The following is a 21044-nucleotide window of genomic DNA, read 5'->3' as shown; positions in this document are numbered from 1 at the left end:
CGTCTGGGCCCCCCTTTCGTTGCTTTGGCCCAGTGAAAAAAAATATGTAATTTACACCCCCCCCCCCCCCCCCGCCCCGCACTTGTAAGAATACTGTCTTTGGGGCCATTTAGCTTTACCTGAGTTGATTACGGGCTTCAGTCTGTCTTCAATCACTGAAGCGAACAAACTTCTTTTCACTGGGTCAAAGCAACGAAAATGTGGAGTTTATGCTGAGATAGCAGACACTCCCAAGAATGTTAAAAGAGTTTCCTACATGTCATCGCTACCGGAGAATTGAGTAAGTCAGAGTAAAAGGAGAAATGGGGGTCATTTCGGTTTCTATTTACTGAGAAAGTCCTCCATCGAAGGGGAAATGGGAGTCAGATTGTGCCAGTATGTCCGATGGCTTTGCTAAGGAGGGATGCCTGGAGCCCAGGGAACTTTGTAGGTCACATCTAGTTTCCCAGCAGGTGAACCAGAGCCCCTGAGTGAGGACTGCAGGCTGGGACGACTCGTGAGATCATCCTGCTCCTCTGTTTCCCAAACAAGATTCAGCAAGGCAGCAATAAGCTCACGTGCTCCCTAAGACACACGTCTTAGGGAAAGGACATTTGGATCACACACAGTTAAATGATTTAAGGCCTGACAACCGACACAGCAATTTTAGCCATTTTATTGATAGGATTTTTATTGGTAAATAGACTGATTTGCTACCGTGCTTTCAAAAAAGCCTTATGCATTGATTCTGTTCCCGGTTAAACAGCACTTTCATCCTTTCAGATGTCCAAATGGAGGGTCAGTATTCACTGTTCAGATGAGATCACTGTGGTCCCCGGAGATGTGGCAAGCAGTTGAAATGGTGGGCTCACGGCATCCATGGCCTGGGGGCAGATGGACCTGCTAGAGCTCGCAGTAAAGAGCTTTGTGGAACACGGTGCCGACCAGCAGCTTCCCTTTGTACACTGACGCAACCGTACTTCCTTGCAACACTGTACCATTTGCTGCATAAACCAGTGTAACTTTGGGTTCTTCTGTTAAAATGTCCTGGATTTGGATCACCTATCAAAGAAATAACATTAGCCTACTCTTTCTTTTAAAGTCACTCAAAACATAACGTTAAAGATGGGTCACTTCTCCATGTGAAGAAGCCTGTAGGTAAATCATATTTTGTTCCAAAATTATTCTTTATGGAAGACACTGGTTTCCTTATGGCAAAATGACAGGTTTTAAGCAGGCGCTCTTGAAAAGAGATAGAGACAAATAGGCCTACCCAGCCTAGGGAAGAAATAGGAGTGAGTAACACAGCCTGGGTGGGAGACCCAGAAGTAGTAGGGACTATGGGAAATGGGGGAGGAGGGGAGAGATGTTACTCAGTAATAATAGTTAAATTATTGCCATGCTAGAATTCAGGCCAGTTTTGCATATTTACAGATAAGCTAGGAATTTGGGTGGTTACACTTAATTCTTGTTTTTTAAATTCTGGCAATTAAAAAAAAAAAAACATATCTCTGTACAACACTCAGCTGTTCCTCTGAACTTAAGGTTCCAACTCTAAACATATAAGATTTTGTAAGTTCAGTTTCCGTCATTTAGTTGAGCAGAAATATGATCGTGTCATTAACAACAGAGAAGTGGCGTGCCAAGCCGATCACATGCAGTAGCTGATATTTGGCCATTTGGGCCAATAAAATGGCAATTTCATATACTCCACACCACAGTAAAGAGCACACTGTAAGGCAGGGGCCCAGGGTCCTGTTTTGGATCTTCAGCTTCACATTTGTTTCTCATTTGTAGAACAAAGTGCGTGGGACTAGGTTAAGTTTCTTTTCAACTCTAACTTCCTATCATTTTTAAATCTTTAGGATAAAATACAATGTCTGGGAAGAAAGGATACTTACATATAAAAACACCAAATACGGCAGACTAGTGGGGGCCGGTGCCTATACATAAAGGGTTAATGGGAGCATTTAAAAGGACCTCTTTAAAACAGCCAGCCCCAGGGGCGCCTGAGTGGCTCAGTTCCTTAAGCTTCAGACTCTTAGTTTTCAGCTCAAGTCCTGATCTCATGGAGCCCAGCGTGGGGGCAATGCACTCAGTGGGGAGTCTGCTGGAAGATTCTCTCCCTCTGCCCCTCCCCCCACTAGTGCGTGCATTCTCTCTCTCTCTCTCTAAAATAAATAAATATATCTTTAAAAAAACCAAAACAGCCAACCCAAAAGACAGACGTAGTAGTTACTTACTGGCAAATAGGTGATGGTGCACCTTGACTTAAGTAAGCCTCTTTCTAATAAAAGTCAGTCACTGTTCTGTGGGGCAGGGTATTAGATAATGGATTGTTATTACTTTTTACTATTCCTTACCAGATCCATCATTAGGAAGGAAGCACTTTTTCCAGAACAGCAAACCAAGTCCATGCTACTGCAAATGACCTAAGTTCACCAGATGAGCTAACAAGCAAGAGCAAATTAGAATCTAACATTCTGCTCTGTTCTGAACAGTGAACACGCCACAGCATACATTTCTCCAATTCCTGTTAAACATACCATACAGCAATCTTAATAGCTAAGAACCAGGAAAAGGCACAAAGGATTGCCATTAAACATAATACGATTGTCCTGTAAGCCTAGAGAGAAAGGGTATGAAGGGCCATAAAGTAATTGGAAATACACATTTGGTTTGGGGTTTATTTAATCTAAGACACATGGGCTTTATTTATTTATTTATTTCATGACATGTGGGCTTTAAAAAAAAAATTTTTTTTTGGTGGGTGGGAATGAGACTGACTCTTAAAACTAAGCTTTAAAAAGAATACATAGCAGTAAACTATGTCAAAAATTGTATCGGTTATTTAACGTAAATAACAAGTACAACAAATACATACTGAAAAACTCAAAATAGAAAACCCCAGATGAGTCACAGTAAATGTTCAAATGCCTATGGCAAAGTGCGTTTCAAATTCTTGTTTGCAGTGCCAAAATAGTCCGCCGAGTAAAGACCATGAACATAAATGGGGTCCTTGGGTACTATAACGAAGATGGAAGGAAAGATCTTTTAAACCAAAATAATTCCAGCAAGTGACTGATCTTCCCATTCTGCAGGGAAGGTTTAGAGAGGATGGCCATTTGCACACTAGGACTGGTGCATTGTATTAACTTGTGCATACACTGACCCACGGGAAGAGGGGGTTCAAAGGACAGGCAAGTGACAAATGATTAGACCATAGCACGGCCGTACATTCCATGTTTTAAACTATTGTGAATTCCCAGGTTGAAGAAAGTCATTACCGAAGTGAAAACAGGGACTCCAGTGTAGGGCTGGCTACCCTAGCCCAGCCCTCTACTCTGCTGAGACTCTCACGAAAGCCTACCAGGAAGTCTCCCTTGCCCCCCCAGCTCTGGGTCAGGGTAGGCCAAGGAGTAGCAACAGCAGGGCGATGGTAGGACTGAGAGGGAGGTAGGGTGTTGGTTCCAGGCTTCCTCCCTCCAGGGTCCCCACTGGTTGTCTACGTCCCCCAACCAGAGGCCAGCTTCCCCTCAGAGGACCCTCTCCACACGCAGCTCTCTTCTCGTTCCGATTTCTGGTAACCATTTCCTGCCTCCCTCGCTAGCCCTGAGGTAATGCATTATCTTCTGTTCATTTCCCTACGTGCGCCCACACCTTTGTATAGAGTGCCCTTATTAAATCCCCTCAAATTACCCAATTTAAATGTACCATCTGTCTCCTGCCTAGACTCTGACTAAAATGCCTCCCAAAGTCAAACTTCTTTTTATATCTCATTTGGATCATCTATCCGCGTCCCTCCTTATATTTGCACATATAATTGAGATTTATGTTTCCAACTGAGAAACAGCGGGGAATAAGGTCGCTGATCTGCTTTATTTTTCAAACTAACCTCTGATGCGGGAGGATTCTCCGAGTCATAGAAGAAGATCTTCATGCCATTGGGATGGCATCCAACCCAAAGGTCCCCTGTCACAGGATCCACGGATATGTTATCCACGAGTGTGTTAAGGTCCAGGGACTTCCAGGTTAAAACCAGGGAGAGAAGGAAGGACAGAAAGTGAAAACAATTGAGAGATGTCGGAACAATATGTCAGGGGAAGCTTTCGTCTTGTCCTCCCTGGTCACCGCCCTGCTGGTTCCAGAACACAATTCTGCTGCGTTTCAATAGCGCCTGGGGAATTCCTCGGGCTTCCCATCTATGCTAGCATTTCATCAGTTTCCAGGACAGAGGAGGGAAGGGGAAGATGCGGAAAGCCAAGCAAGACTGTTAGAAGTCCGACGAAATCATTCGGACTAACATCTGCGCATGAACCTAAAACCGAAGGGAAGAAAAGGTTTTTAAGCGCGGCATAAAACAGTTCCTTCTAAAACGGCATGTGCAGATGATATTTTTATAAGCATTCAGAAAACAACCAGGCAATGTAGATTCATTTTTGATGAGCACATCGATGAAATGTAGGCTCTTCTTAAATGGCTAATCAATGGCTGTGCAGCCAGAGGAGAAATGATCACCCAGGGTCTAATTTTTGCCGTGGAGTTGGGGAAAAGTTTCTTCTTTAGTTTTTTGATGTTATTCCACTCCCTGTTCTTCTGCTGTTTATTTTCTAAATATAAGTTGCAAGCACGTCACAACTGCACAGATTGCTGTCGAGGCTTCGTACCAGGATCATAAATAATACCAATGATTCTTAATTCCACCATTCATCATCTTGGCTGCCTTCTACTGGGGAGAAATCACATCTATTTGTTTACCTCTAGCTCTCCGTTGGAGAAGTAATATCTACCATGTACCTCAAACAGAGGCCAGCATCCCTCAGTGCCCAGAGACCGTGTAATAGCTGGTGGTGACTCACCGCAGAGGCCAGAGTGTGGGCAGGCGGCTGCAGCAAACCAACGCGGCGGCCCTGCCCCGTACTTCCTACTCTAAATGAGACCTCTCCCCCTCGACGTCCTTGAAGGGGCTGCAGGGCTCAAGCCTCGCACCAGAGCCTCCACCCAGAGCCATCATTCATTCTTACCCTGGAGACATCCAGGTTGGCCAAAGGAGGCGGCCAAGCAGACATCCTCTGGCCAAAATCAGCCCCAGGCCTTCTCTGTCCCCCCAAGCCCTCTTCCATCACAGTGTCTATAGATAGTCTATGCCGATCCCGCCATTTTCTTTAGATGAGGAAAATGGGTGTCTCCGGGTTCTGTGCTGTTATCTTTGGAAGGGGTAAGAGCCAATTGGTGAATTGCATGGCCGTTGAAAGCCTACAGAGATGTGAGCTGGGGGTGAGAGAAGAGAAGGACACCCAAGCCCGGGGAGCCCCGTTCATTTGACACACGATTACTGAGCTCTGACCATGTGCTCTGCAAGCAGCTCAGCTCCTGGGAGAGTGGGTAGGTAAGTGGCAGGCCTGGCTCCTGCTGAGGAGGGGCTGACAGTCCAGCAGGGAGCCCCTTTTGGGCCCAGCAATTAACTCTTGTCTTGCAAATCTCTAATTCCTAGCAAAACTCACTCACTACAATGCATGCAACCGACACATTTCAAGCCTCCACAAAGCCAAGTGGAAGATGGTACTTTTCTTGATGAAGGAAACTTAATAAATGATTCTCATTGGAAAAAATTGTGTCCTCTGTTAACAAATATCCCAATTTTTAGAGAATGGAAATGCACTGAAGTGGGACTGATTCATTGGCTGTGTCCTGGAATCTTTTTCTTTTTTCTTTTTTTTTTTTCTTTTTGTGGAGAAGGGATTATTTTATAGCGGTATAATATGCATAACATGAAATGTGTCATTTTAACCATTTTAAAGGGTACAATTTAGTGACATTAGTACACTCACAGGGTTGTGCAAGCGCTACCCCCTATCCATTTCCAGAAACTTTCATCATCCCAAACAGAAACTCTGTACCCAACAGCTCCCAATTCCTCCCTCCGTGAGCCCCTGGTAACTCCTATTCTATTTTCTGTCTATGATTTTGACTATTCCAGGAACCTCATATAAGTGGAATCACACGATATTTGTCCTTTCGTGTCTGGCTTACTTGACTTAGCATAAGGTCTTCAAAGTTCCCTCCATGTTGGAGCATGTATTAGGACTGCATTCCTTTTTAAGCCTGAATAATATTCCATTGTATGTGTATACCACATTTTGACAGGACATAAATCTACCCACATCTCATCGCAAATTCTAAGATCAGTCTCAGCTCATTTACCAAATTCCCTGACACTCCAGGTAATAATGAATTAACTGGTCTTGATTAATCTGTTCCTTCAAAAGAAAAAAGAACATGACAGTCACAGGGGTAGACTCAACTGAATTGTTATGTCAGGAGACAGGGGCCTGACCTGCGGCCAGAAGTGGGAGCCAAATCTAAAGTAGGTCCTTGGCAGGACCAGTGTCTTTATCATTCTGTGTCAAATATATATTGAATTAGGCTCTATTCTTATAAAATTCTTTAACTTTCAATTTACAGAAGTACTTATTGTTACAACCACCATTTGTTTTCATTCCCTCAGCCAGTAGGAGTGTGTAAAATTCCATTTTACTTCAGCTAATACCAAGTTGGCCACGCCAATGATTTTTCATGTCAAACATGATGCTACGTTGGATACTGCTTTGAGGTAATTTTCTCGAAGTGAAGGCCCTCACGACAGTACATTGGATGTACTGACGGGAACAGCCCCACAGTGCCTGGTGACAGCGCCTCAGGCTGGGGCGACTACAGCAAGAGAGTCAGGTCCTGTTTGTAAGGGACAGGAGATTACTTTCACACTGCTCCACTTTACTGTTATTTTCTCTTTCCTCTCCTTTGTGTGTTTACCTCCATTGACCCAAACCTTCAGATCAGATCATAATCGGTAGGGGTAGAAGAGAAACCCCTGAAGCATACCCAGCTCCATCGTATTAATTGAACAAGTCTTTGTTGAATGCCTACTATGTGTGGGGAATTCTTCCAGGAACAAAGAGAAAATACCCCGTCCTTCTGGAACTTACACCCTAGTGGAAGAGGCAGACAATAGTGAGGATAAATAAAATATATTGTATTTCACTTATAAAATATAAGTAAAATATATAATATTAGTAATGAGGTCATCGAGAGGACATGACCACCAGTTGATCCTCAAGCTGGACCCAGACAACTGGAGGCTCCTTAACCCCTCCCCTGTCCTTGGGATGTACATTCTCTCCACTGTTTCCACAGTGGGAGCTGTTCCAAGGACATAGCCTTGAGAGAGTAATGTGTTATTGAGACCATCTGGACAGTATATGTGGCTGAATCCAGTTAAGACCTCTATAAAAACTTTTAAGATTCTGGTCGGTGGGTGTGGAGATCTACTTGTCTCATGACTGCTCAAGACAAGCCTCGTATGAAATTTCCCTTGCTTATTAAACCTTCCACCCACAATCTGGAGTGGTCTGCCTTCTTTTTTGATCTCTCCTTGCCCTCTGTGTATGGGGGCAAGGGACCAGTTTCAGGTTGCACCCAGGAAGCTCCCCAGATTACAAACTAATAATTGGTGAGCCAGCCAGGAGACCAGAGAAATGGGCTTTAGGAAAGAGGCATCCTTGGGGAAAATCCCGAGTTGGCCATTGACCTCTACGTGGGGAAGGGTGGGCCCCATGGCAGATGCCTGGGGACGGTGCCCAAGCTGATTTAACACACTACTCAGCCATAACAAGGATTGAGATCTCATGATTTGCAAAAACATGGCTTGACTTAGAGGATATTATGCTAAGTGAAATAAGTCAGACAGAGAAAGACAAATACCATATGATTTCACTTATCTGTGGAATCTAAAAAGACCAAACAAATGAACAAAGAAACAAGGGAAACAGACTTACAAGTACAGAGAACAAACTGGGGGTTGCCAGAGGGGAAGGAAGGCGGTGGGGGGGTAGCAAAATAGGTGAAGGAGATGAAGAGGTATAAACTTCGGGTATAAAATACCTAAGTCACAGAGATGAAAAATATAGTCAATAATACTGTAATGCCATTGTATGGTGACAGTGGTGACAGACAGCGATGACACTCGTGATGAACATGGAGTAATGTACAGAGTTCTCCAATCACTATGTTGTATACCTGAAGTTAATGTGCCAACTATTTAATAAATAATTAACTTAAAAATAAAGAAAGTGGGAAGAAGAGTTGCAGTTAGAGAAGGACGTGTGGGTGCCCACTACTCTGTAGCCTCGGGGCTGGCAGACAAGAGGAGAGAGCAAATAATAAGTTGAAGACCTTGCATGCCATTTTGCAAAGCTGGGAGGGCCCAAGCTGCCGAGGATCAAGGTCCGAGCGCTGTGACAAGATCTGATTGGGACACTAAGAGGTGGAATGCCTGGGAAAATGGGGGAGAGGGAAGAGGACATGCTGTGAAGTGAACGAAATGCCCCATGCTGTCCAACCCCGAGTACAAAGGCAAGCAAAAGCACCACAACGACCCCAGCCAGCAGGGCGGCCTCCAACTGAGGAGACATTCACGAAGAGAGAATGTACTTCCGCTGAGCTTATTGATACAGCTGCCAAGTTCCAGCAAAAGGCCAGGGCAAGGATCCTAGCATGGTTAGTGCACCTATGGGATACGGGGCAGATGGCATTTGTCTGGGCAGGAAGCAGAGAAAATGAGCAACTTCACCACACACCCTGCTCCCCAGCAGCACCGGCATGGCGCTCACAGGTTCAAAGTACTCACTCCCTTATAGACTGGATTATTCTAGCCTGCAGGGAGGTTTGGCCCAATGAGGGACACCTCCCTGGGCATGTGGAACCCTGAAAATCTACAGAGGAGGTACAACAATCCTTAGGGAGTTGGGAATGAGACAGGCAACCTCAGCCTCTGTCTTTGAAGGCCCTAATCAGGCCACATTCACGGCAAGAATGAAAAGTGGTATACTCCGGTCGCCCCAACACCTGTTATGGGACACTCATGTCCAGGTTGAGCCCAGTTGTGGGACAAGATATTTATAATGTTGGGCAATCCATTGTTGGTTTGGGGAAAACTGACAAATCCCGGAACTGGTACGGGCTGTGGGAAAGACTTGAGACAGAGAGATCACCCATAAAACCTAAAGACTATCCTGATTGGCCGTAAAGGTCCAGTAAAAATAACCCACAAACAAATGTGGTTTAACCTCATTGCCGTAGGGACCTCGCCTGAACAGAAAAACTGACAACCCAACACTGTGTTCATTGGCAGGTGGAAAGCCATAAAACCTGAACAACAATCCAGACCTGCTCCATCTGCCCCTTACCGTCCCTGATGCCCTGCCTGCTCCAGCAGAAACTTCGGGAATGCAATGCTGTTGGGGGTGGTGCCTCCCATACCGCAGGTAACAGGTACAGGCCAGGACTGCCTCCAAGTGAGGGCAGGTACAGATGATCAGAGGCCTCAAGTTGAACTCACTCGTCACTGGTCCTCCAGGAGTGACAGCTCTGGTGGAGCCTGGATCCAAATGTACGCTAACACATGGTGACCCTCAGAAGTTTTCAGCACCACCAATGGTTACAGAGAGCGAACGGTTATGGTTAAGAAAGTTCTTTGACGAAATTTAGTGTTCCTCCCTACTACCCCAGGAATATGAGGTTTTTCTTTCTCCAATACCAGAGAATCTATTGGTTCGAGTAATCAAACCAGTGCCGAGGGGAAACACCCACTGGGAACCAGTAGGCCTGCCACCCCTTCAAAAAATGGTAGCTGTTAAACAATATAAATTGCTTGGGGGCATAAAGAGATAGGAGAAACTATCCAAGAACATGCTGCAGGGCATTCTGCAAGCTTTCCTGGAACTGCTGCAAGGGAGAAGATGGGTCACGAACCCACAGAAAATTCAAGGCCCAGGATCCGCCACAAGGCTTTTGGGAGTCATTTGGTTGGGCAAGACAAACGTTCCAGAAGCTGTGATTGATAAGGCGCAAGCTTAACAACCCTTAAGAACTTGAAAGCGGTGCAAACCTTTGTAGGGATTTGGGGGTTTTGGAGGGCTTTTATTCCCCATCTGGCATCGTGTCTCTGTCTCTGATATGGACTGATAAACAAAGGACATGTGTAGGACTGGGGATCAGGACAGCAAGTCCCCTTTGAGAAAGCAAACATACTAGTGAAGTAGATTACAGCTCTGGGCATCTCGCAAGCAGGGCTACTATTTGGGTTTGATGTGTCTGTGACTCCAGATGGATTGCGCACTGTGGTGGGGATAACGGAAGGACAGAGTACCCCTAGGATTTTGGTCCCAGCCCTGGAAGGGGACAGAAAATTCCATATACTCCTTAGAGCAACAGCTCCTAGCCCTATACGCAGTACGGCTCCAGGGCGGGGAACCTGTCGGGAAGGAAGAGGATATCAAATTAAGAACTTCCTTTCCTATCAAAGGGTGGGTTGAGAATATGTTCCTGCCACGCATCTCTGCCATGGCTCAGACCCCCATGTTGACGAAGTGGCGTTCCGATCCGCAGCATGGGAGCACCCTGCCCACCAGCCCACGGTCTCTAGAAACACAGGCTACTGGCCCCGTGGAATACGTAGATCCTCCAGATGCATCGACCCCCAATTCCATGGCAGCGCTTGCAGCTTGTGGAGAGGGAGTGGGGGTGGATCTAGTCGAGGGAACCCATCCGCGTGAACTGCAGCTGCTATTCAGCCCAACACTGACACCGTCTGGATAGAAGCAGGAAGAAACCGCGGCCGTGGACTGAACCAGGGGCTGTTCGGCTGGTGATCACTCCCGAGCCCTGACAGGTGACCCTTTGCATTGACAGTTGGGCTGCTCTAGAGGGATTAATCCTGTGGCTGGGACCACGGCAAGCCAAGGGGTGGATGATGGGAGTAAGCCCCGGTGGGGGCAGGATATGTGGAAAAACATTTGAGTCTGCCTGCAGAAACCTGAGGCAGTCCCTACTGTCTTCCACCTCCCAGCTCATGCGGGGATGACACCCTCTGGCAATCAGGAAGCTCATGTCCCAGCGTGGATATAAGTTATAGCAACAAACCCTTTAGGAGATACAGAGACTGGGTGCATAGAAAGAGTAGCCACCCCAGCGGCCCAGTGGGAGGGCGTATTTTCAAAGATGCTCTATTGCCCTCAAAATAGAGAGACTCGGTCAACGCCGTAATAGCGTGCCCGACGTGTTTTAAACAACACCCAAGCAACAGCCAAGCAAAGCCCTGACCAAATTCATCCAATAAGCCTTAAATGAGAGCCAACAAAGCCTGTCCTTACTGCACACTGAAATGTCTCTAATTATAAAAGCTGTCCTCCCAGATCGGATGGCCTCGAACACTATCGCCACCTCTTTGCCATTATCCAAACAGAATGTTGTGTGTTCATGCCTGATGAGTCTGCTAGTGTGTCATCTTTTTAAATCACATGAGGACACAAGTGAATGCCTGGAGTGATCTGACCCTCAGCTTGGGGGACTTAATAAATCAGTGGTTCAGATCATGGGGCCCTTGGATGAAAACATTGTCATTGGTTTGGGGAATCATTGTTGTGATCTGCATTCTCCCTTGCATGTGCCTGTACTCTCGCTGTGGTATCTGCCCCCAGGGTAGCCAGAGAGCCACTAAACACGCTGCCTCCAAGCTAGGGAGCCCCTCGCTGACTGCTCAGGGCACGTTGCAGAAGAGGGGGGTATATGAGATTGTAAGAGCTGTCGCAAGGGATAGAGTGTTGGAGGAAGTCATTGAGAGGCCACGACCCCTGGCTGAACCTCAAGCTGGACCTGGACAACTGAAGGCTCCCCGTCCCTTCCCTGTCCTTGAAATGTGCATTCTGCCCGCTGTTGGCACAGTGGGAGCCATTCCAGGGACACAGCCTTGACAGAGTAGTGTTGTCGAGCCCATCTGGGGGGGTGTATGGGACTGAGCCCGCATTAAGGCCTCTATATAAACTTTTAAGATTCCGGTGGGCAGGTTGGAGAGCTACTCATGTTGCAGCTGCCCAAGACAAGCCAAGTAAATAAGTGCCTTTGTTTATTAAACCTGCCACCTACCGATCTGGAGGGGCCTGCCTCTTTCTCGGTCTCTCCTTGCCCTCTGTGTGGAGGCAGGGGAAGAGGGTGGTTTGGATTGGGCCAGGACGCCCCTGAGCTTGCAAACTATTAGGGTGTGTGTAGCGAGGCAAACAGAGCTGCAAGCCTAGATTAGGTAGCCAGGGAATGCCTCGCTGAGGTGACATTTTAGTGGGAACTGGAAGGATATGAAGGAGAGAGCCACCGAGATCTGGAGGAAGAGCATCGGAGCCGAGGGAACCAGGGCCCCGCCTGAGGCAGGGCCCCACCTGGGGAGCTCAGGGGGGTGAGGCTGAGCGGGAGGGGGTGTTGGAGACAAAGGTAGCAAAGTGCTGGGCTGCAGGGCTGCTTAGTGGCCACTGGGAGTCCTTTATACTTTATTGGGCTTCATATTAGATTTACATTATTTATAACTATTATGGAGAGCGTTGTCACATGACATATCAGTTGAGGTGATTTCTTGGCTGTTTCATCAACATGGAGGGAAAAATGAAAGGGAGAGAGAAAGGGGAGGGAGGAAGGGAAGGGAGACTGAGCAATGAGGATTCATTCGGGCAGAGAGAATCAAAGTTTCATAGGTGAGATATTTGGCTTGCTGCTTCCCACTCTGCAGCTGAGTAAAAGTGAACAACAAACATACATGATGCTGTTGACTCTTAATAAAGAAGTGAAAAATTGGTTCTCACCCACTCCAATTAGACAGTCCTTTTTTGCTCACTTTTAATTTCACAAATCAATTAGAATCTAATTATCACTCTGCAAACTTACAGTGTTAATACATCTTACCTTCAATGGAGTTAAAGTCCAATTAGCGTGCTTTTCATACACATGAATCTTATGAGCCAGCAATTCAGATATATAGACATACCTTCAAAGAAGAAAGAGCTACATCAAAGCACTTGAAGTAATACGGCTCAGAAGGTTACGGTGAAGTTTGTAAGAACCCTTCCTAGGAAAGAACTTCGCTTAGAGACTGGAAAATGCAACCCCTCTCAAAGCACACCAAATTCTGAAAAAAAAACTCAGTAAGTTTACAATGTGCAAAGGCGTTTTCATTTCTGAAAAGTTATTTCTAAAGGTAGGAACTTAGTTGTCCCTGATTAGAAGGGAAGAAACGTAGCCCTAGTACCAGCTCTTAATATCTGGGAGTAAAATGTATGACATTACTTCTCTTCACTTGTCAATATAGTGACAATCCCCAGGTTCTGCATGTCAGAGGATAGCGAGTTCTCTCGGGCAGGCTTCAGGAGAACCCTTTGACAATCAGGCCCTTGTTTTAGGCCAGAGAAAGTATGGGAGAAGACAAGATGCTTGGCCTCGATCTGAGAGAAATCTTCCTCCCCTCTCACCCTGAGCCTGGTCCTGACCCTGTGCATTTAGTATTTTGCACGCAGTGCAACACCCCACTCATCGTAAAGACATGTGGTCAGTGCAGCCCAGAACAAAGAGAGAAATAACTACATATTATCTGCTACTTTGGAAGACCAGGAGATGCTATAAATATTTGAAAGCCGTCCACATGGTTTCCTCTAGTTATGTTATTAACTTCTGAAATCCGTGATGATAGAAGATGAGGAAGGTTATATATGACTGGATACATGGCTTTTGTGGATGGACTAATGTTACCCAAAGTGTGGTCCCACAACCAGTGTTGCTCTGTGAATTGTTTGTTTCGGGGGTATCATCAAATAATAACGTAAATCAACCACATCTTGAAGCACACTGCTTAGTTAAGCTGACTTTTCCCCCACAGTAACACTTTCTTGATGGAGAAAGCAGTGTCTTGATTTACATTTTGGTGCAAGCTCTTTATCTTGTCACAAACCAGCACTACTGAGATATATAACTACATGCTGTTAATCTTATTACGACCTCAAAATTCTTCCCTCAAAGCAAAGCTATTGAGTAATATTAAATGTTTATCACAGTTCCCCTTCTTGATATATTCATCCCTACCCCCAAATTTAAAAGAATATGCCTACACAAAATAGAAAATTTTGATTTGATACATTTTATCCCCTGAGAAATTAAGATATTTTAACATTCTTCCTAATTTCCTCTTACCAAGATAACATGTTAGAGCATATCATGTTTTTAGAAAATGAGTATGTTCTAACGGTGTCTAATAAGAATCTGGGGAAATGCATGACATTGTAAAGAGTTCACATACTTGCCGTCAGGTGAGATGTTGATTCCATTAGCAAAATCAAATCCGTCTGTCATCACTCGAACTTCATTTGGACTATAGTAAACAACGTAAGACCACGCTAAACCCAAATAGAGCTCCCAGGATCTCAGGTAGGGGTCAACAAAATAGTGATCATTTGTGGCATAAAAGTGCTCAGGTCCCACAGCAACAATATCATTCAAACTGCAAATTCAAACACACATATAGGATATATACAGGGAAGGTCTTGTACGTTACAGCATTAGGCATTGATTAGCATTCGTTAATGGCTGTTCCTAAAATCAAGATGCAGATGAAGCTTTCACTCTAGCCGTTAGGGCACAGAATTCATATGAATTCATATTCAATGCCACCTGTAGGATCCTCAAAGACAATAATTACTCTTAAAAACCCTAAAAGGTTACTATAACAATGTAACATAAAAATCCTATTAATTGTATCTGAAAAATAGTGCTATGGTGTGTGTGTGTGCGCATGTGTGTGTATGTGTGTGTGTGTTTAGATATACTACATTCAGTAGACATTAAATTAGGCCAGGAATCATTATCAGGGCAAAATGCATTTATGTTCATACAGAAGTCACTCTCACATAGAACAGTCTGGGGTATCATCGGGCAGAGGGAGGAAAAAACACTGGCCATCTTGAGACTTGCATTTTAGTTAAAGCTCGGTCACGATTAGCTGTGCCATTTAGGTAAAATTAATCATTTTGCATGTCAGGGCCTCAGTTTCCCTATCTGTAAAAGGAGGACGAGATGGACTGCTCTATATTTCAGTCTTAGGAGGTCACTTCCGGCCTTAAAGTTTCATGATTCTAAACTGAGGAAAATGTCCACGAGCAAGAATGCTCAGGAAAGGGATGCTACGGCGTATTTTCTTTCTGATTTTGATTCTCTCTCTGTTACTGAAAATCTAAGATATATGAGTCTATTTTTCTGCTTTAATAGGTACAACAGTGAACACATAAGTGAGTCATTCTCTGCTGATTGAGGTGACAGAAGTTCCCCAGGGCCATTATCTGGGAGAGAATTATCTCCGCTCCGTTGCTGAGGGCGTAATGGCCAGCACATCAGCTCTGACGCAGCTCTGGGCTCCTGGGCCAGTTAGATAAGCACACAGAGTCTCAGTTTTCTCATCTGTAAAGAGAGGTTAAACAATTTTCCCAAAGTCCTACAGCTCATTAGTATAAGACTAAGGGTCAGAATCTTAATTTGTGGAGTCTCAGTGGAAATCACAGTAAGCCAAGGCTTGTTGTGTGCTTTGTAGGAAGCTGGCCACTCGCTGAACCCTCCGTCAGTGGTGATCACTACTGCGACGTGAGAAAAAAGGTCCAGGAATTTAGGATTCGTGTGTACAGCCTCAGGCATAAACCTCTTCTCTCTCTCTTTTCTCCCCCCTCCCTTTTTTTAAAAGTAGCTTTCCAAAGTGAGTAGTATACTTTACAAATCATTTGCCTGTTTTTCGTAAAAAAAAGCGGAGAGGAATATTTCAGAGTAATAACTTTGAAATCTGGTAGACCCCATTTGCATGCTGACGTTGCTTGCTATTGTCTATGGGACCAAGCGTGCCACTAAAATCTATACCTCAGTTTCCTCTCTGGACTTTGTGAGGTTAGGGTAAACAAAATGAAAGAATGAATATAAAGACCTTGGCACCATGCCTGGCTGTAAGAGATGATCGATCCTGACTGCTGTGTTATCATTAATAACATACTTCAATTGTGATAGATTAGTAATAGGAATATTAATGCTATAAACAACAACATAAATAGCCATTAAATACAAAGCAGAAAATATACATGGCTAGTCCTTCAGTTGAGAGAGCAGAATTTTAGTTAGTTGTGGCACTATTTTTTTTTTTTTTTCAGTTTGCTTCTATATTGCCAAAGACATGTATTTTTGCACTTGGTCCGGAAAAAAATACCCTAACCCTGGGAATCTGGACAAATATGAGGCTTCAAGACTAACTGTGAAACCAATAAAGTAAGCTTTCACTACTTCAGAGTGGCTCAGAGCCGCCGCTTCAGCCTCGAGATACAGGGTTAAAATTCCAGCTATGCCATTTTACTGATGGTATTATCTGGAGCAAGTTAAATACTCCAAAATGGCATAATAATAACACCTAATTAAGAAGGTATTTGTAAAAAGATAATAAAGTAATCAGTTTAAATTGGTTATTGTAGCACCTAACTTACAGTTAAAGCTCATTGTTACTATCACAATTATTACAATCACAATTATTATGCACAATTATCGCAATTATTATTACAGTTATTACAATTATTATTAGCCCAGCTTCTCTATTCTATATACTTTTCCCTAAAGTATCTTGGTATGTGGCACATTCTCCAGACATTCAGTAATCTCATTCTCTTTCCAAAATACATTTGTTGAATGAATGTATAAATAACCTGTTCCACCAAAAGCTGTTCTCTGAATTTGTACTCATCCTAGGGATGCAGAAGAAGACTTGGGCCATATAGTTCCTACGCAGCTACTAATTAGTTGATTGACCTTCACCCAGTAACTCAGTTTCTCTCCAATCTCAGTTTCCTCATCTTCAAAACCACCAGATAAAAAAAGAGAGGAGGGGATCCTGGGAACACTGCGTGCCAGGCACTCTGCTAGGTCCCTGCATGTAAATAACACACAGTTTAAAAGAAATCTAGATTTACCAATACTGAGGTAATCCAATGCTGTCTGTTAATCATTCAAATAAAGTCTGGGACTCTAGACAATCTTAATGATTAGAGGATAAAGATTGTTTGGGAAGACTTTGTCAGACTTTTGTCCCAAATCCCTCACTAGCCTCACAAACCAAATCCTAAGGCAAGTGAGGAAGTTGATTTTGTGTTGGGTTGACGGGGATCAGGGATCCCTGGGTGTTTTCTTTTTCCTTGTGTATATTGTCAAGAAGCCTAAGATTGGAACTGAGTGTTAACCACAGATATGCTACTCCCTAAATCATGCGCCCAAACATCAGTAGGGGTAGGATGGGGAGCTTTAGAGGCACCGGATCTCAGATCTCCCTTGGGTATATGTTTCTAATTCATAGAAACATCTAAGATTCTATTTTTTAATACAAAAAGAAATAAATGAATAAATAAGCAAGCTCATGATGTGGAATTTTTCTGTGAAACTGGTGTGGGTTTGAAATACAAAGTCTGGTTTTGGAGAAGAACAGAGTTACGTCTTAATAACAGCTTGAATGGACATTCTGAGGCTAAGAGCCATAAGTCAGCATCCAGGGAGCCTGGGAAATGAGAGAGGAAGAGAATGGGTCTTCTCTCAGGGGTTTGAATCTTCAAAAGTATCTGCAGAAGACCATTTGGAGGAGTTTGTGATGATTAGAAAGGAGAATTGACCAGCCATTATCCCCCCTCCCACTCTGGCTGAAAGGAGAAACCAAAGGTGGATTAACCATCCACTGGTGTTAAAGGAAAATAGAAATACGATGTATCTCAGTACTTAGGCAGAAGTTTGTGTCTGATGGTTTTCAGATGCAAAAGTGATTTTTCTTCTTCTTCAAATTTAAACAACTCAACTGTGGACTTAAAATTTGGATGGTTCACCACCAGCAGGTACACGGTATTATCTGAGAAGAGATTAAAAACAAAAATCGAAACATTAACTGAGCTCTCAGCTGTCAGCCCTGTCTCCAAAAAGCAATTTCAACCCACCTCCAACTAGTACTTAGGGTGTCAGGCAGATGGAATATTTTCATCTCCTTGTAGAGAGAAGCACTTGTGATTGCTCCAAAGAAAAAAAAAATGGCTAAAGGAAGAACTAGTGACAGTCTCTAAACACCTCCAAACTCCACAGGGGGGAAAAATCCTCAACTTAAGAATGAGCAACGCTTGACACTAAAACTCCAAAGAGCTTGTTAAGCTTTCTATTGCAAATGGTCTCAGCAAGATGCAGAGTTGAGATAAAAGAGGTAAAAGATGTGGAGAACACCGACATGAGAAGGTGTGCTTGGGTATAATTCACACAGTGTAAGATGATAAATTCCATAAAAAGAACACCTGAGAGATTCTATCAAAGGGAAGCAGCTTCCATGAGTCAGTCCAGCCTTAAGACATAAAAGAGACCAATTTAAGTGGTCAAGAAGGTGTGATTAGAGCTGGCAAGTGAAGTTAGATTATTACAGTCTTTGCCTTAAGAAGCAGTAAGTCTTCGGGATCTTTGATGTGACCAAATTGGTGTTTAAAGAAAAACAATGCAAAGTTTAGTGGGTTGAAATGAAGAGATTTAAACAGAGAAGCCAACCAGGAGGCTCCTGGTGGTTAGGACGTTGAACAAACAAGTGTTTATTTTCATTGGTATTAAGTGCTACATAGGGAAAATAAAACCAGATAAAAGAATGAAGAGTAATGAGATGTTTTCTTCATGACAGTCAGGGAAGTTCTGATGAAGTGATGTTAAAGCAGAAACCTAAATGATATAGGAGACCAAACCATGTGAGTATCTGGAGAAAGAGCATTCCCAGGTGAGGGAAGAGAGTGTGCAAAGGGCCTGCGGCAGGAACTTCCTTGCCACATCTCTTAATAGTGAGGTTGTGGATGGAGTAGAGTGAGTGAAAGAAAGAGTGGGAAGCCTGCAGCCATAAAGGTAGGTAGCCAAGGCCAGTCTTGTTAGGGCTCCTGGTAAGGACCCAGGGCTTACTCACTGGGGCTTTGGAACCAAGGAGTAACATGAGCTTACAGTACAGCAGTAATCCAGGTATGGGGGGAGAAGGGACTGGGCCAGAAGGATGGCATTAACAAGAAGTGGCAAGAAAGGATATGAGGACATTTGACAGGAAGTATCAAAAGTCCCTGATGATGGCTGAGAAATGAGGAAGTCAAAAATCAAACATGAGTGAGCACTGAAACCCAGATTCATGTTTTGTGCAGCAGATTCTACTTCTGGGCATTTATCCTAAGGAAATACTCACAGAAGATATATATACAGGAATGTTTATTTTAGCATTGTTCACAATGAACGTAAAGGCAGAAACAGACTGAATATCCATCAACAGAAGAACTACATTACTGCACTCCCATGCATCTGAATCCTAAACAGGCATTGTAAAGGAGCTCTAAATGCACTGTCATAGAAAGGAGTCCATAATGTAATATTAAACGCAAAAGCACTTTATAGAAGGGTTTGGGTAATATGACTCCCTTTTATTCTTAAAAGTGTACACATACCCAACAGTATATTTCTTTGCACTTGATGTTTTAAAAATAAAATACAATGTTGATAAATGGGTGGAGAGGTCACTGAAAGGGGACTATATATGTACATATAAAAGAAGAGATGTCATACGGGGTAGAAAGGTAAAGAAGGAAAGATAAAAGGATGGAAAATCAGTTTTCAACATGTTGAGTTTAAAGCAGCTCTAAGAGAGGAACTCAAATAGAATAATCTGGTAAGCTTGAAGGAATGGAACTGAAGAGCTGATTAAAAATAAAGAATACCCCATTAATGGAATTCTCCCAGAAAGCAGGCACAGTTAATGGGTGTGACTTGGTTGAACTTTTTGAACTAGAGCAAATAAAGAGGAGGCAAAAAAATCAGTCTTTTGGGGAATGTTCAGAGAATTTGAAATGAGTGACAAAACAATGAACAGGGGGAAAAACCTGCAGTAGGATCAGAACTAAGCTAAATAAGTATATTGGAATATCAGGGAGGAGAAATTTACTTGGAGAAAGTGATCAACAGCATTAATGAAGTGGAGGAAGGAAGAAAGGAAAGAAGGCCAGAAAGAACGGAGGGAGGGAGGGAGCAATTGAGTTAAATGAATTCTTTATATATTTTGGATATTAGCCCCTTATCAGATACATGATGTGCAAATATTCCTTTCCATTCAGTAGGTTGGCTTTTCATTTTGTTGATGATTTCCTTTGCTGTACAGAAGCTTTTTAGTTTGATTTAGTTCTACTTGTTTGTTTTTGCTTTTGTTGCTTTTGCTTTTGGTGTCAGATTTAAAAGAATCATCTTCAAGATCTACGTCAAAGAACTTACTGCCTATGTTTTCTTCTAGGAGTTTTATGGTTTCAGGTCTTCTATTCAAGTCTTTAATCCATTTTGAGAATTCATTTAACTCAATAGCAAAAACAAATAAATAATCTGATTTTAGAATGGGCAGAAGAGGTGGGCCCGGGTGGCTCAGTCTGTTAAGTGTCTGACTCCTGATTTCGGCTCAGGTCATGATCTCGGGGTCCAGGAATCGAGCCCTGTGTCTGGCTCCGTGCTCAGCGAGAGTCTGCTTGAAGGATTTTCTCTCTCCCTCTGCCCCTTACCCCACTCACATTCAATCTCTCTCTCAAATAAATAAATAAATCTTTAAAAAAATAAAAATAAGCAGAAGATCTGAAAAAGATATTTTTCCAAAGAAGACATAGACAGCCAACAAGTACAAGAAAAGATGCTCAACATCATTAATCAGGGAAATGCAAATCAAAACCATAGTGAGATACCATCTCACACCCGTTAGAATGGCTATTATCAAAAAGACCAGAAATAAAAGTGTTAGCAAGGATGTGGAGAAAAAGGAGCCCTCATGCACTGTTGTTGGGAATGCAAACTGGTGCAGCCACTGTGGAAAACACTGTGGAGTTTTCTCTAAAAATTAAAAATAGAACTACCATACAACGCAGGAATTCCATTCTGGGTATTGATCTAAAGAAAATGAAAACACTAATTTGAAAACTATATGCTTCCCTATGTTCATTGCAGCATTACTTACAGGAATCAAGACATGGAAACAACCTAAGTGCCCATCGATGGGTGAATAAACACACACACACACACACACACACACACACACACACAGAGGAATATTATTCAGCCATAAAAAAAAGAACAAAAATCCTGCCATTTGTGACAATATG

The 21044-nt window shown here is 43.5% G+C and overlaps 1 protein-coding gene across 1 annotated transcript in view; it reads right to left on the bottom strand.

Moving 5' to 3' along the window:
• Positions 1-527: 527 nt before the first annotated feature.
• Positions 528-21044, bottom strand: part of PON1 (paraoxonase 1) — a 32112-nt gene continuing 11595 nt past the window's right edge. The window contains exons 5-9 of the mRNA XM_032401249.1: positions 17635-17761; positions 14150-14350; positions 12766-12847; positions 3875-4003; positions 528-1041 (exon numbers count right to left, since the gene is read on the bottom strand). Coding sequence (XP_032257140.1) covers positions 883-1041; positions 3875-4003; positions 12766-12847; positions 14150-14350; positions 17635-17761 — 698 coding nt within the window. The 3' untranslated portion in view covers positions 528-882. The remainder of the gene's footprint in view (positions 1042-3874; positions 4004-12765; positions 12848-14149; positions 14351-17634; positions 17762-21044) is intronic.

This window comes from Phoca vitulina, unplaced genomic scaffold (assembly GCF_004348235.1).
Source record: "Phoca vitulina isolate PV1807 unplaced genomic scaffold, GSC_HSeal_1.0 scaffold4, whole genome shotgun sequence".
Lineage (NCBI taxonomy): Eukaryota > Metazoa > Chordata > Mammalia > Carnivora > Phocidae > Phoca > Phoca vitulina.
This window is presented reverse-complemented; position numbering and strand designations above follow the sequence as displayed.